The following is a 16,433-nucleotide window of genomic DNA, read 5'->3' as shown; positions in this document are numbered from 1 at the left end:
ATTCTGGCTGAACAGTGTGTTCAGGGCCTGAATGTCGGGTTTGTCTAGGAAATGCTGGGCAGAAGGGAACTCTCCTTTTGCAGGCCATCCCATGGTGGCGTTGGACACAGCAAACTAGCGAACTGAACTGACTGCAGTCCAAGGTGAACACAGCAGTTGTGATTTGTTAAGCCTGGCTTAAGGTTGGCAAACTGTGTGAACCTCGCTCCGGGTTCCACTATCCGCCGAAAGGAGTCTGCTGGCACCCGTTCCATCTCACCAACGTCCCTAAAAGGCATCTGTAGCTGTCATGAGCTACAGCCCACTTCAGGTGCAACGGAGCGCATCTGATGAACGGCGCTGCGGCTCACAAAAGCTCACGCCTTTTAACCAAAGATGTTAATCTGAAAAGGTGCCCCAAGACAAACACAGCTTGCTCCTACAGTGCCCCACTACAAGTGGCCAGCGCATGCGTGTGCCCCTCGGCAGACCCGACCAGAACCACCAGCCTTCTGTTCCTGCCAGCCCCACTGAAGAATAAATGCCCTGGGGGCTGTGCTGGGGCATTTGGCACTGTGAGGGGGGGGGAATGGACCCTACAGCTCACCTGCTTGCTTGCTCGAATGTACACTTTCTCCTTCTCAATTTTCACCTAGGATTAGAAAGAATGTCTTCATGTTTCCTCATGCAACTTCTCCCCTCATTAAAATAAGCATTTAATCATTATAAACCTAAACAACCCGCCCCGCCAAATAAAAAGCAAGTTGTCTTATCGGAGAAAAATTATGAAGGAGGCCTAGAGAAGAATGCCCATCTTGACCAAGCAGGGATATGCCTGAGGGCGGAGGATCCATGGTGGCTTCTCCTGCATTGGAAACCTTCCACCAGAGGCTGGATGGTCATCTGTCAAAGCTGCTCCCTGGATCCTGCGCTGAGTTGTGGGGGTGGGCTGCATGACCCCTAACATCCCCTCCAACCCTAGGATTGTACGAGTAAGGCCAGAGAAATGAGAATATGAACTGGCCCCCAGCACTGCTCCCTCTGGCAACATCCAGAAACCTTGGAAGGAAACCAGAAGAGTTCCACTTGGAGTAAGGCATTTGTGGGACCCCATCAGCTGCTATCCTGGTCAGAGCTCCTTAGGCGCCTTTGGGTAAGGCTTTGTTATGTCCATGGCCTCTGACAAGGAGGCAGTGTGTGTGTGTGTATGTGTGTGTGTGGTGTGGCTTGGGCACTGCAGCCAGTTAGGGTGGGGAAGTGTGTTTTGTGTAGAGTGCCTTCTCCTCTCAGCCCCTCTGTAACTCCTCTCATTGACTTGGAGGACTGACAGGGCCGAGTTGGGCTCCTCTGATATTGTTTGGGGTCCAAACGGTCTCCTTCTTGTCCCATCCTGTCTTCGCCTGTAGATGTAGTTGACCTGGTCAGGTGTGTAAGGGGAACCCAGTCAAAGGTCCTTGATAGCCCCCAATCAAAGGAGTCCAAGTCTGTAAACTATTCATGGTCTAGAGCAGAGTTCCTCAACCTTGGTGACTTGAAGATGTGTGGACTTCAACGAGGAATTCTGGGAGTTGAAGTCCACACATCTTCAAGTTGCCCAGGTTGAGAAACATTGCTCTAGAGATTAAAAGGAGTGACTTGCTGGGATGTTTGCCAGGAACTCAAATCAATACACTTAAGGAGGCAATTTCTCTGAAGCCCTGCAAATTCAGCGGATTGCTGCAGATTCCCAGCAACACACTGCATTGTTCTCAAATGACCAGTCGCTGGCTTGGCTTTTAAACTGCAGACCTCTCACCTGGAACTTGGGGAGACTGTCCAGCCCTGGAAAGTCTTCGATATCGCCGGTGCCGATGTTAAAGCAAGCCCCGTGCCACGGGCAACGGACCCGGCCTTTGGACAAGACCCCTGCAGGGGGACCCCAAGAAAGCAACAGCAAAATTAGTCTCCATCTCAGCAAACCTTAGACTTTCACTGCTTTGAAACAAAAACAGGTAGCTGAACAGAAAGTAAGATTTGCCAGTGAATTAAACATTGCAGGAGGAAAGCTGTGTTAGTCTACAGCAGTGTTTCTCAACCTTAGCAACTTGAAGATGCATGGACTTCAACTCCCAGAATTCCCCAGCCAACATGCATGGACTCCTGGGGAATTCTGGGAATTGAAGTCCACACGTCTTAAAGTTGCCAAATTTGAGAAACGCTGCTCTAAATGTAGGGGCAGTGGAGAAAGAGAGAGGCTGCAAGAGCAAAAGTGGGCTAAGATTTTGGCTCTGCAGATCAACCGGGATGCTAGAGAACCATTGGAGAGCAAAAGCCCCTAAGAGAGTTAGCAAACACAGCTGTGGTCTGCAAAGGCGTCATTCCAGCTTCTGTGCAGACTAAGGCATTTGAGAGGCAGAACAGGACTCGGAAGAGTGCTTGTATAAACCTGGATTGAACAATGTCTAAGGTCTTTCAATCGCATCCAGACCCTTATCTGAGCACCGTGTAACATTTGAGAGACAGTTTTAATTTTAAAAAACCTGATGGTGGCAGGTAAGCATCGATCCCCTTTCATATGGTAAAGGGCCAGAATTGCCTTGGCCCCATCGCTCGCTTCGGCACAGACGGAGCTTTCGCTCCCTCCAAGTTCTGGAAGCTTGAAAAACTACACCAAGGTATTTAAAAGCTGGAATGTGTTCAATTTTAATATTTCGATGTTGCCATTGTTGCTTAAGGCAACTGGGTCTTTCCAAGAAAACGGTTACTTCGTTTTTGGAGTGGCTGACCGCAAGCCCTTCCTCTTGAGCATATTCCACTAAACCCACAGACTTCTCTAAGGCCCCCCCGGAGGAACAAAAGAATGGCTGCTTCGTTGGCACACAGCCACCCTGCCAAAGGCCTCCCGCAACGTTTATGAGGGTGGAATTTCTTTTTGGTGAGAGAAGCTAGCACTGAGTTCACATAAATAGTGAACCACAAGGGAGCTCAAATACAATCCTGTTTCATGCCTCGACAGACTGGAATGTCCTATTGCATTGGACGCTGTCATTTTAACTGTGTTATTCTGCTCTAGAAAAAATAAATAAACTCAATTAACAGCAATCTATACTCTGTGCCAGTAATTTAGCGTAATGTCTGCAGGATTTAGTCCAAAAAGTCAAGATGGTGGCCACGACAGTGGGACAGAAGCTCTTATTGTTCATGTGCATCTTGAAAAACGCACAAAGCTGCCATCAGGACTTTTCTGACCACCCTGTGGACGCCCCTCTCAGTTTGCCTCGCTTTTTTAAGGCTCTGTTTGTGTATGTGCAATCAGTGTATGGAGCATCTCTCTGCAACTCTTTAAAGCAGCTGCTTCCTTTTCCCACAGCTGAGGGTCCTCTACGGCTGTTCCATCCTGGAATAAGACCTGCTTGATTTAAGGAGTCGCCAAGAGGTGCTATGTGATTTATTAAAAATCAGCAAACATCCAAAAAGCGGACTGGCAAAAAGAAGGCAAAAGGAAAACAGAGAGAGAGATAACAACAACTGGCAAGAATCTGCATTACTGAACCTAACTTTCCAGAGCCACCAGAAGCCAGACTCTGGAAAATTGCTGTGGGCAGTCCCTTAGATATTCCTCCTTGAACCTTTTTACTATATAAAGGCAGCAGAATAGAAACAGAAAGTAGGACACGAGGTGATCCCTCCTCTATTCTGCACCATGAAAGAAACAATTTGGGGAACGGCAGTGATGTATTCAGCCCTGAATGCCATCTATAAATTGCACGAATTCAGTTCACTTTTTCTTTGTTTTGAATTATTTTCTAATTCTGTCCCCACCTCCATCTCACCTTGTCTGCACATTGAGCATAATGTAACCCTCAATTAATGTACTGGGATAGTAATATGCTGGTTATAAAATGTACAATCCTCATGTAGGGGAGATAATTTTTCAAGGCCCTTCTAGACATTTCACCAGGAATCCACCGATGACCAATTCAAGTCTAGACTGGGCACATGAGCACACCCGTCTGGAAGGGGGAGAGAGCGGAATAAAACTTACGCACCATGCCTCTGAGGCGGATTAATGAGGAAAACCCGGCCATTTTGCAGTACACGAAGGGAAGAGTTAAAACTTGGAGTGAGCGAGAAGGAGACAAAACCAAGATGGGGCCAAGGGAAGCCTTAGGGTGGCCAGGATATTCTAGTGTCAGTGTAAACCGCCATTAAGAGCTGGGCTATTTTCAAGCGTAGCTTCATAGCCCTGCAGGCTGTAAGTTCGCTTCTTCCCTGGGCAAACAATTCTCAGATTTTTTCAGGTCGGGTCTGCAGAGAGATCCTCTAAGTCAGTGTTCCTCAACCTTGGCCACTTGACGATGGGTGGACTTCAACTTCCAGAATTCCCCAGCCAGCCATTGCATGGCTGGCTGGGGAATTCTGGGAGTTGAAGTCCACCCATCGTCAAGTGGCCAAGGTTGAGGAACACTGCTCTAAGTAACCCAGACTCATGCTCTGGAGGGGACAAAACACACCTTTCACCAGCGGGGCACCATAGTGAGGACATTTATGACCCACAGCATAAAAGTCTCCATTTTCTTTCACCAGCAGAGCCTTCCCGCAGCCCAAATCGACTTCTCGCATCCTAGGGAGAACAAGAACAAGGGTTACCGAGCGTTTCCACGTCTTTTCCACGCAGACCTGAGTGTGCAAGAAGCCTGGCAGAACCAGAACAGACCATTTATGGGATGCACGTGGAAGAGAGGGGGCTTAAGCACGAGGCCAGAACCAGCCAGAGCAGCTCTCAGCAAACCAGCCTTGCTGGGCAGGATCAGCAACACAGATGTCCTGCAGGCCAAGGAAACCAGATCTTCTGCTCTGGGACAGATGTGGCCCAGAAGAGCAGACGCCGCAGCTCTTTCGGCCAACCAGGTTTCCAAAACGGAGGCGAGAGTTAGTGCCTGGAATGACGCTAGCCAAGTTTGCTGGCCAGAAATAACCAGAGGGTCTTCTGGCTCTCTTGCAAGCAACAGAGAAATCAGGACCTACATGCAGCCCCTTAATCCTGGAGGGGGGGTGTTTTCTGTATGTCTCCCAAAGGGTCATACTTTGCCAGCCCCCTGCAAATTTGCAGCATATTTCAGGTCATGCATCGGATTAACCTGGCCCACCTCTTAGAAGTACTAAAAAATGAAGCGCGTTAAAAATGCCCAAACTCAGGACGCGGTCCCTCTGGTAACGGGATGCCAGAGCACCATCGCTGAGCGGTAGGGGCAGTGGGGGCCAGGAGGAAGGGGCTCTCGGTTTGATTCCTGACACAGCCTCGGAGCTCACTTCCAGGGCTTCACACCGTCTCCAGCAAAACCTACCTGACAGAGCTGTTGTGAGGATAAAACGAGGGGAGAATGTCCATGTGTGTGTTCCCAGAAAAAGATGGAACAATGGCCGTGCACGGCTCTCCCACCCCTGGGGGGAAGCTACGAGTTCTGGGCGCCTCTCTCCCCTCTTGACATAGATTAGACCCCCTTCTTGGAGAGCAAAGCCCTCTTTTGGGGGAGGCGTGCGGGGTCTCCTGGCCAAAGGGACTTCCCATCTGTTCTATGTCCCTCCCCTTCATTTCGGTTCGGGTCTTAAAATCTCAGGAAAAAGCCGTGGGCCCACTGACTGTCCGTTGTCCAGGTCCTTCACGTGGCAGACAGAGGCCTCCACCACGTCCTTCACGTTCCGGTACGGGTTGATGGCGACCGGGTGCTCCTCCAGCTGGTAGTGCCGCGAGGTGCCGTTGGCCTTGTAAACGATGGGGCTGGCCTTCCCGTTGGGTGACGTCTCCTCTTTGACGCGCTCTTTCTCCGGCAGCACCACCTCGATTTTCACCTCCACTGCAGGAGCAAACAGAGCCCTGAATGATGCGGAACCGGTGAGCATCCCGGGGGCCCTCGGTTCAGGGGCCCCTCCAGAACAGTTCCCGCTGCCCTCAGCAGGCTATTTGGAAACCGTGCAAAGTGGGCAAAAATCAGCAGCGATCCCAACACGCACCGACACACGCACTCAGTAGCTTGCTGTCAGTATCAAAACATTTCTACCGTTTGGTCACGCATGCCATAAGATCAGAGATACACTCAGGCTGCTGTCATGGCAGCCTCTTGGTGACGTCGCCTAATGTCAAAAGACCGGTTACTAGTTGGGTGGCACCGCCAGGAATTCCCAGGGTGATAGCAAGGCTGAAAAACTGAAGAGCTTAAAAAAAAGAAGAAAAAAGGAGAAAAAAGCAATACAGCAAGTCAGCTCTAGCTTTCTGTGGAACACTGAGAATTTTTAACGTTTTTTAAGTTACTAGCCCTTAAGGTTGTATAGGAAAACCCGAACAGCAGCGGATAAGGCAAGAGATCTAGCAGTCAAAGATGAGCTCATCTCCCCGGCATCACCATCATTCACTTCCGTTTATTCTCTGCAGCCTCTTTAAATTGCTCCCCATTCCTTTCCAAGCCTATTTCCATCCAGATGCTCGTTTCCACGGTCTCCTGTTGTGAATCCATTAGCCTCACACTGCCAGACATCTCTTCCCAGATGCAACAGATGTGGCGTTCTTCTTCTTAAAGAAATCTAGAACGCTCTGAGACAGACCGGATGAGAACGGAGTCTGGGTCAAGTTGGGCCAGGCTGATGGGCCATCTGTCGCTGCAGAACTTCTCAAGGACCTGTGCACCTCAGAAAAGATGGGATCCGCTGGGTTGGATCATTCCCACAATGGGGGCAGCAGGGGGGTCTTCTGCCCAGCAAGCCATGGGGCAGTTACGCCCTTTGGGCCAGCTTGCCTGCCTAGAAGACCACTTCTCACTGGCTAGCTTCACACATTTTAGATCAAGCTAGTTGTGGGGTGGGAGATTTCTGCTTCCGAACGTTGGGGGAAAGCCAGCCATGGCCTTGGCATGTTGTGGGAAAGCTGTATCATGCTTTATTTCTTTGGGTTTAGCAGCTTATGTGAATACAGCCATGTTAACCCACATTTAAGGGAGTGTTTCTCAACCTCAGTAACTTTAAGATGTATGGACTTCAAGGGTTAGGGTTAGGGTTAGGGTTAAAGTTACTGAGGTTGAGAAACACTGGTTTAAGGTGTTGACTGCAGCCAGGAACTGTGTGACTGGTACAGCCATGAGTTTACCATTAGCCACAGTTTGCCCCAGCCACCACCAACACCCACTTATTTTTTTTCTGGCTCTTGAATCCTCGTTTGATGAAAATTCTTTGGAAATGTGCAACTAGGCCTGACAAAAATCTCCCCTAAATATTCAGGTCATCAGCCCGGCTGCTTCTGCTTCTCAGTCAGATCTAAGAATTACTGGAGAAAGTGGCCGATGTCCATCAGGTCAGGGGCTATCAACTTTAAACTGCCAGATGCAAAGATCCAATCTTTGCATTGGAGCTATTTTAAGGAGATGTTATTGTCTGGCTATAAAGTTAGGCCTGTGTGTTTCTGTGTGTGTGTGTGGGTGTGTGTGTGTGATGGGCAAAAGGCCCCAAATTAACTTGGAAATGAGCTTTATGGTCAAGATTAAGCAATCCTTATGACTGAAGGATTCAGAACCCAAACCTCTGCTATCTTGCCCCACCCTAGGGAGTAGGGGAGAAATTCATGTGATTCAAATTTGAAATCAAACTTTTCTATTCTCACATTTTGAGATTTGGAAAAATGTGTACAGTGTTACAGAAATGTCTGCATAAATTAATAATGCATTTAGTGCATTACAACAAGGGGAACTATTTGCACCAACGCTGTATATTAGACAGCATCAAAGTAAAAATAAATATATTTGGAGACGTCTTCCAAAGTTCTTATCAATTAAGCGGACACAAGTGTGACGTACTTGCACACAGGGCCGTTCCCAGAGCAACAGGTGTGGGGAGGCCAGCCAGGGCGACAAGGGGCCTTAAGAGCCTTACCCACCATGAAGGGCTGCTCCAGGGAACCAGGCAGGTGTGGGCTTGTCCAGGTCTGGTCCTGGGCCAAGCCCTGCAACTAGCTACAGTGGGGGCTGCTGGACACTCCCCTGGTCAGTCTTAGAGGGGCGGGGGCTGAAGCCAGCTGCCGTTTAGAGGTTTGCGTGCCATAATCTGCCTGCAGTTTTCAGAGAAGAAATGGGACTAAGGAAAGCTGAAAATAAATGACAGCCATCAGCCGGTGCAAGAGCAGCACAGCTGACCATCCCGAGCCCAGAGCGGGACTTCCATGCATCCTCTTGCGGTTGCGAGGAGCCTCGGGCTTCAATCCCGTCTCCTAAAGACAGGGAAGGTCCTGCTGTACTTTTGACATACGCTCGCCAGCAGGGCTTGCCCGTTGGAATCAGCCACCATCCCTCAGCTCCAGGGTGGCCAAGCACAACAGAACAATTGTGCCAACCGTTCGCCACTGACTGGAACGGGCAATCAGAAGTTGGACTGCAGGAATCTGACCGGCTGCGAAACCATCAGGAGCAACCCAGAAGCAGCCAAAGCAGTTCTCGGGGATGGCCAGGGGCGGCTTTAGCTTTCGAAACGACTTTTACTAATCTTCTCTGAACCAAGGACTCTCTTTCTTTAAGATCCCCCAAAAGCTAGAAAGATGGAGGTAGGGGTATCCACAGAGAAAGGACCAAAAAAGTCAAAATGTTGGCCACTACCATGCAATCGAAGCCCCACCCCCTTTTTCCTCATCACAATTGCACGGTGGTGGCCAACATCTTGACTTTTTTGACCCCCTTCCTGTGGCCCCCCTGAATGGGGGCATTTACGGTGTAGAAAACATGGGAGGGAAAGCTCGCCGCCTCTGCTGTCTTGTCCTGTTCCTGAAAAAGCAACCGCCGAAGAGCTGACCTCTCTTCTGAGCTCTGATGCAAACCGGCTCCTCCCTCCCAGCCCCGGTGCCTGGTGGCTGCTGCAAATTACGATGGTGTGTATTCGTTTGGAGCAATTTGCATCCTGCCTGGGGAGGCGCCCAAGTTGACTTCCGCATCAACCGCACATCAATACATCAGCAGGGAAACAAAAATAAAGCTTCAGAAGCAGGCCGCGTGATGCTCCAAACCTGCCGGGAGCACAGATCGCACCTGTCAAGAGATCAGCGGTTGTCAAATGCTAGAAAAGGAATCAGAGAGAAAGAGCCCCAAGCCGGGAACCACCGCAGCATTCCTAGGCAGCCGGGAAGTCAAGGGAGAGGCGGAATCATTTCATCTCTCCTCATTACTCCTGACAGAGTTTTCCAGGGGGGTCTGCAGGGGGACAAAAAAGTCAGGATGGCACGTGTGTGGGTGACATGCATTTTTCACCATGTGCCTAAAAAAGGGCGGGGCCTTGACTGCACGGTTGGTAGCGCCATCTTGACTTTTTTGACCCCTCCCAGCAGACACCCCTAGAGCTTTCTCTGAGAAACGTATTTGCAGATCAAGAGGGCTTGCCAAAGACCAAAGAGAGGGACTTTCCCCGTTGAAGCGTCTTGATTTGTATTATGAGTGTTAATTGGTAAATTAGTTGATGTACTGATTAAGGAACAAGGCCAGTTTTAATGAATTGGATGAAAAAAATGGAATGATGGTCTTTCCTTCGAACAATGACTTATTTTATAAATTTGCACTGTATGGATGAAGCCCCGCTGTTGGAGGCATTTATGCTACCGAGATTATAGCAATACACAACATTTGGCCTTTAATCAAGCAACTGATCATTAATTGATGTTATAAATTAATGTAATTTTTTTAAATCAATGGGCAGCCCTAATTATCAGCCTCAGATCCTATCATTCTCTGGTGATTGACTCTTCATTCCGTCCATTGATTGTTTCCAACCGGGATGGACTTATATTTACCGAGCTCATTCCGTTTACTTTTTTTAAACACTGGCACACTGGCTTCAGCTGTTTTCCACTCCTCTGGAACATCCTCAGTACTCCAAGATTTATTAAAAATCAGTCTCAGGGGCGCAGAGAGCTCCTCAGCCAAGTCTTTTAAAACGCTTACAGGCAAGTTATTCGGTCCTGCAGATTTAAAAATGATCAACTTTAGTAGATGCTGTTTAACCTCTGGGCCGGGAATATCACACACACCAACACGAGCTGCCCAACCTTTTTCTCCATATTTTTGTTCTTCAGTGCAACGTTAAGGAAGTCAGCAGAGTCCTGCTGCATCAGAGCAAAGGGTGGGATCTTCACGCTCACATTAGAGCACACGTGCACACACATGCACGCAGGATCACAGCAATAGGAATACACACAAGTAATGGAATGTGATCAAAGTGCCAAATTTCGCTACCCTCCAGGAATAAAGTCCACTTGCTAATTATTTTCATCGTGAAAATGAGGGCCACGTACTTATTATCCATCTTTTTGCTCCTCCTTCACACGACAAGGGTATGCGCACACTTGCACACATAACTTTGGGGGAGGGAGCAATCTCCAGGACCACTGTGGCAGAAAGGGCAGGTTCCTGGCATTCTGGTGGTCAGCCTGTTCCCCCGTTGGCTGCCTCTCTTACGAAACTGACCACCAAGCTGGTGCCCCTGCGGACCAGCAGCCATTGAAACTACAGCACGTGTCCTGCTATACTGTATTTTCTATAAGGACTCACGGACCCATTTATTAACTCCTCATCTGGTAAAATATCCAGGAAATGCTGATCTTTTTGACGTGCAGCTGTTGCTATCTGATCAGAATGGTTTAGTTTCCCTGAACGTAGCTAATTTTTTTATACTGTTTGTAAAATTAGGCAGACTTGGACTGCCCACTGATGATCCCACCAACCTGTAGATATGTCTTCATGTTTTGTTTCGTTTCATTTTAATGTATTCTTAATGCCTTTAACGCATCTTTAATGTACTTTTATTTGTAACTCTGGTCTGTGACCGTAATAAAGACATTTGAATTTGAATTTGACCACCAAGCTGGGTGAGGAGGAAGGAGAGAGATGTGTGGGCACTGTGCCCAACCCTCCTGCTTCTTTGGCAGAGGGTGTGCAGAGGCAGGTGGTCAAGCTGGCAAGAGGATGAATGGAATGTTGTGATGCAAATCTCACACCCTTTGTAAGTGTGTCGGTGTCACACATGTATTTAAGAGAGATGGGGCTTACATGCATCGCAACTCCCTACTGCGTCTGGTCGATTCTGACCTCCTCCCGTGCCCTGTTCCTGGCCAGGGCCACCGTCCTATCCATGCTGTCTCTCTGCCTCCATCTGAGATAGACCTCAGTGCCATGCGTAATTTGCAGGCCCCCAAACGCCCAGGGAACCCCAACCCTGAGCTGAAAAGCAGCATTTTGAAGCCTGTGTCAGTTCGACACATCTGGAGCCCTTTCGGTTCCTGCACATCTTTCACCCGCCGGCTCCCTCCAGGCTTCAGCGCTCCTGGACAAGAGCATGGGTGGCTCTGCCTAACCCATGGATGCCCAAATGACGAAAGGCAGGTTCTGACGTCATAATGCAAGTTCTGCCCTTCTGTATTTGCGTAGCAAGTGACATTCAGGGAAGTACTGAGAGGGTGAAGTTTCTGTTGTGACTTGCAACGCATTTGTCATTGCTCGCCCTGCGGCTCTATGGGCAAGTCGTGCAATTTCTCTTCCAGATTTTTTCTGCTCTATTTATTATTGAGAAGAAGGAGACGGAGACGGAGACGGAGACGGAGGAGGAGGAGAAGGAGGAGGAGGAGAAGGAGAAGGAGAAGGAGAAGGAGAAGGAGAAGGAGAAGGAGAAGGAGAAGGAGAAGGAGAAGGAGAAGGAGAAGGAGAAGGAGAAGGAGAAGGAGAAGGAGAAGGAGGAGTCCCGTATCAGCTAACAGGAAAATATCGATACAACTTCCAACCGGAGACTCTGGCTGGAGGTCTTAAGCCCAGGCTAGCAACCACCAGGCTCCCGTTGCCTGCTGTGCCCAGACAAACCATATTCTGGCTTACACACCTGCTAAGGGACTGGCTGGTTCCTGCAATGCTATACGAGCTGCAAACTGTCTAACCACATTGTGAGCATTTAGGGCACTTCCACGTGCCCCCCTTGCACTGAAGCAGCCTAGCCACTCCTGCAGGACGTCATCACTGATGCTCTTGCCTTTTACCCAGCCCACAGCTGAGGCCCACTGGCTTGCGTGGTTCCAAAGCCAGGTGAAGTGGTGATCTCCCAAGAGAAGCGGTGGGAGATGGGGAGGGGGCCAGGAAGGAACAGAGGGGAGAGCAGACACCAGCAATCAGGAGCCAGAAGGCGGGTGGGATGGCAGCTTACCCCCTCAACGCCAGCTCAGCCCAGGTGGGGAGAAACCTGGGAAGCAGCGTTTCTAGTCAAGCAAAGAGACTTTGCCTGAATGAACTTGCTCTAAAGCGGGCTGGGAAAGTCCTCTTGCCATTTTCAAGGTTCTTGCATACCCCTGCCTGGCATTCAAGACCCTTTCCCAAATCTAGGTCATTCTTTGCTTCTGTGTGGGGTTTGCTATTTGCACCATGTGACGCTTTGGTGGCCATTGGCTTGACGACACAGCACCCCGTGGCCTGCTCTTGTCTGGCGCAGGCCTGCCCCCTCCCCTCTGGGCACCTGGGGGCAATGGCTGAGGGCAGGCAGCGTGGCAGGGAAGACAGGGTTCTCCGTATTTCCTCTCCGCTCCAGGGTTGCCAACAGTCAGCAGTAGATGAAGGGGGGGCATCAAAAGGGCCAAGATGGTGGCTCTGCTACTGAAAAAGCCCTGAGGCTAAACTGAGGCACGGGAAGCCACGGAGGCTGCTGGCCACTGGAGAGAAGATTGTCCCAAGAAAGACAGGAGGAGATAAAAAAGCCAGGATATTATCAAATCTGCTCATAAAGGTGTTGGTGGGTGGACGTCCTCCTTTTTCTCTGAGAGGTTATCGGGGACATGGGAATCTCATTCTCTCTCTCTCTCTCTCACAATGTTATTTGCACAACCACAATCCTGCTAGGTTGGGCCAAACTCATCCCATGGTCTCTGAGGTTAAATGGGGACTGGAACCTCTTCAGATAACCAGTGAGTAGACCAGTTCCTTGGAACCTCTCCAGATAAGGAGAGAACAGGAGATTGCCACGTGTGTTGTGGACAGCTCTCCTCACCCAGGAGAGTGGCTTTCCACAGGTTTGAACATCTGGAGAAGAAGGGATGAGCCATCTTGCTTGCAACCACAGCAGCCACAAAGTTCACAAACCTCACTTTCTAGTCACTTTCAGAAACTGCCTATTAACCATCTTAAAGTTATTAGGGACCTTCAGAGCAACAAGTTTGAAAAGTCTTCACCGGGCAAGTTGAGCTTCAACTCTGAACAAAAGAAAAATTAATGACAAGCTTAAGAACGTAAAGAATTTTAAAAATAAACAGCAAAAAGCTAAATAAGATTTTGATCCAAGAAAGTTATAGACAGATGTCCAGGTAAATTTGGAATATTGACTTTTACTATAAGATTTTGAAATTAACTATAAAAAATAAACCACTTCTTATGGGAAACAGACTTATTTTGGCTATCCTGGCTATTGTAAGTCCTAACAAAAGATAAGTGATGATTTTAGAAACTGGACACTAGAGGGGACTAAAGATTTTAAGCAAAGGGGGGGGGGAAAGCCTGTTTTGATGTCAATTAATACTGGGACTAGCAAAATGATTCAAAACATTATAACATTCAAAATGTTAAAGGAGATCTTTGAAGAATGGAGCCAGAAATGAGTAACTACAATATCAACAGTGTCAGTAATGATATCTGATTCTATGGACAGATTATGTCCAAAAGATGTCAATGAGGGAATGACAGATGTGGGGCAAATTTTATCTGACAAGACAGAGAAAGTACTGAAAATGGGACTACAAATGACAGGCCAAGAGAATTATTTGGAAAAGGACGCTTTATTGGATATACAAAAGAAACTGGCTGAAGTTTTAAAAATTCAAAGGGAAATACAAATGATAACCCAAGGAAAACGTTTTCTTGTTGGATCTACAAAAGAGGCTTGTTAAAGGCTTGAAGAAATCTGTGCTATGGGTTAAGGAAGAATTGAAGAAAAGTCAATAAATAAAGAAATAAAGATTAAGACTGTAGAAAATAAAAGGAAGGAATATAAAGTTGGTTTATTTCATCAAGGTTAAAATAAGTCTTTTTTTTTTTTTTGCAAAGTTCTGGCAACCCTGTATGGACTTTTTGCTGACACCAGGATTGAAAAGTTGATGTTTTATGGATTTGGTTATAGATAAGGGATGGGATATGGGAAGAAGAGATACTTGTTTGTAACCTTATAGCGGGTGAAGAGTTACTAAATTTGTTTATAGTTGTCATGAGGAAGGTCGGAAGTCACTTCTTTATATATTTCTTTTCTTTTTTTCCTGCACTTTTTATTCTTTTTTTCCATTCTCTTCTCTTTCTCTAACTTTAGTTTGTATTTGTTTTTACTATTGTAATCAAAATTCTTAATAAAAAATTATATCCCCCCCCCAAAAAAGTCAAGATGGAAGCCCCAACAATGCAACCAAAGCTTCTACCATTTTAGGTTTGCCACATGTGCGTGCAACACACATAAAAACGGGTGAAGCTTTGATTGCACCATCATGGCCACCTTCTCACAGACACCCTCGGCGAGTGGAAATGCCACCTTCCCATCGTGTTAGAGAGTCCACCAGTGGGAGCACCATTGAAAGACCCAAAAGACCAGGTTAGGGACAGATGGTCATGAAGAAAATCTATCTGTGCGGCCACTAGGAGCTGAAAGCAATTTGATAGTTCATAATCAAATCAATAATCATTGAGTTAGATGGAATCATTCAGCTCCTGCAAACAAACCTGTGGGATTCTGCCCCATACTTTATTTTCCTCATAGCAATTCAAACATTCCAGAAGTGCAGAATAAACATCCTTAATCAATGTGGTCCAATCTTGTGGAGTGGAGGGTATTGCAAACGAAGTTTCCTTATAAATAGAGGCACCGAGAGCTTTCAACCTATCTTAAGAATTCGAAGGGAATAAAAGATGCCGTAATAAACATACTGCTGGTATCTGCAGCCAGACAGAAAGGTTAAAGCACAAAAGGAACTTAGGTTTGCAAGAGAAGCTAAATGCAACAGAAAAGACTTCTGAAACTACATCAGGAGTAAGAGGAAGAAAAAGGAAGGGGTGCGCCATAGGCATGAGGACGGTAAGATGGGGACAGGGCAAAGCTCCTCAACTCCTCCTCCACTTGGGTCTTCTCCCCAAAAGGGCAGCGTGTTCAAATGGACCAAAACAGAACAACTGAAACAAGGAAGGAGTGTCAGCCCCAGGAGAGCAGAGGCGATCGTGGACCCCCCAGCTGCCACCAACTAGGTTAAGGGGTGCTGCACGAATGTGGATTGAATGCAAAAGAAAGTGGCTGGTACCAAGGAAGTGCACGGAGGTGGTCTGGTCATACAGAGAGAACGCATGACTCAAATGGCAAGCTAAGTAGGTGAGGAAGGAGTGAGCAGGTCTGCAGGAAGGGGAGAACCAAGAAGCTAAGGCTTGGGTGGAGTTGGTGAGATGCTCAAAGAGAAGCGAGAGTTTAAAGAACAAAAGATAATGTCGGAATTGGTAAATGGGCACGGTGGAAGCACGACCTGTTTCTTACCCCTTCTCTGCGGGTGGCAGAATCCCAAAGGGGTATGTGTATGTGTGTATGTATGTGCATGGCCAGAATATTAACTGATGCTGGATTCTGCTGAGGAACAAGGACGATTGTGCTTTCAAATTTGCGCAGAAAAGTATTCCTTGATATCTGAATCTACTGAAGGTGAGCAGAGAGGTAGAAGAAGATTCTGGTTCAAAACTATTTCAACATTCTAGAATAACGATTTGTCTTTTTAAGCGCGGCCATCGGGGTGTGAAACCCCTGAGTACCTGCTCAGAACCACCCGGGCGTTTAAGGGAGAGAACTAGGAGAGGAGGGGAGGGTTACGGATGGTGCGAAAGCCATTCTGCACCAGTGCCAGCCCTGACTGCGCCCTCCCCAACCGGGGGCCTTCCAGCTCGGCTTTGGAAGGGGCCAGGTTAGAACGGCTGACGCAGGAGGACCCACAGACGGTCCGGCAGGCAGGCAGGCAGGAGAGGGGACGTTCTGCGTCGTGGCGGGACGTCCTGGCAAGAAAAAGAGTCTGTATAAACAGGGCTCGGTTTTATAAGTAAATTGGGGTGGACTGACCTTGGGCTTAACGTCAATGAAGGGGCGGATGAACTCTGCCCCGCGTGACATCAGCGCTGCCATCAGCAGAGGACAGGCCCCTGTCCAGACGAGCAGGCGAGGATGAGCTTCTGATTGTCTATTGATCTGTTTATCATTCAATTCATGCTTTTCCATCCTGCTGCTATAAACCCTCAAGGCAGCTTACCGCACTGTTGCTGATTTATGCAAGGCATTCAGCTACAATCGGGGGTGTCCACAAGGTGGGTCAAAAAAGTCAAGTGGGTAGCCATGATGGTATAACCGAAGTTCCACCCGTTCTTTATGCACGTTGTGCGGTGCACATAAAAAACCGGACAAGCTTTGATCGC

The 16,433-nt window shown here is 48.1% G+C and overlaps 1 protein-coding gene across 4 annotated transcripts in view; it reads right to left on the bottom strand.

Moving 5' to 3' along the window:
- The window catches only part of AIFM3 (AIF family member 3), a 49,664-nt gene that overhangs the window by 20,457 nt on the left and 12,774 nt on the right, over positions 1-16,433 (bottom strand). For 3 of the 4 annotated variants that reach the window (XM_088143833.1, XM_088143836.1, XM_088143835.1), the window contains exons 3-7: positions 9,776-9,943; positions 5,603-5,816; positions 4,473-4,582; positions 1,775-1,884; positions 587-631 (exon numbers count right to left, since the gene is read on the bottom strand). In XM_088143833.1, the coding sequence (XP_087999959.1) occupies positions 587-631; positions 1,775-1,884; positions 4,473-4,582; positions 5,603-5,816; positions 9,776-9,943 (647 nt within the window). The remainder of the gene's footprint in view (positions 1-586; positions 632-1,774; positions 1,885-4,472; positions 4,583-5,602; positions 5,817-9,775; positions 9,944-16,433) is intronic. The other variant, XM_088143834.1, reaches the window with a different exon arrangement.

The sequence above is a fragment of the Python bivittatus genome, unplaced genomic scaffold, assembly GCF_059951505.1.
Source record: "Python bivittatus isolate LINGU-HERP-01145 unplaced genomic scaffold, Pbiv_v1 ctg000390_np1212, whole genome shotgun sequence".
Lineage (NCBI taxonomy): Eukaryota > Metazoa > Chordata > Lepidosauria > Squamata > Pythonidae > Python > Python bivittatus.
This window is presented reverse-complemented; position numbering and strand designations above follow the sequence as displayed.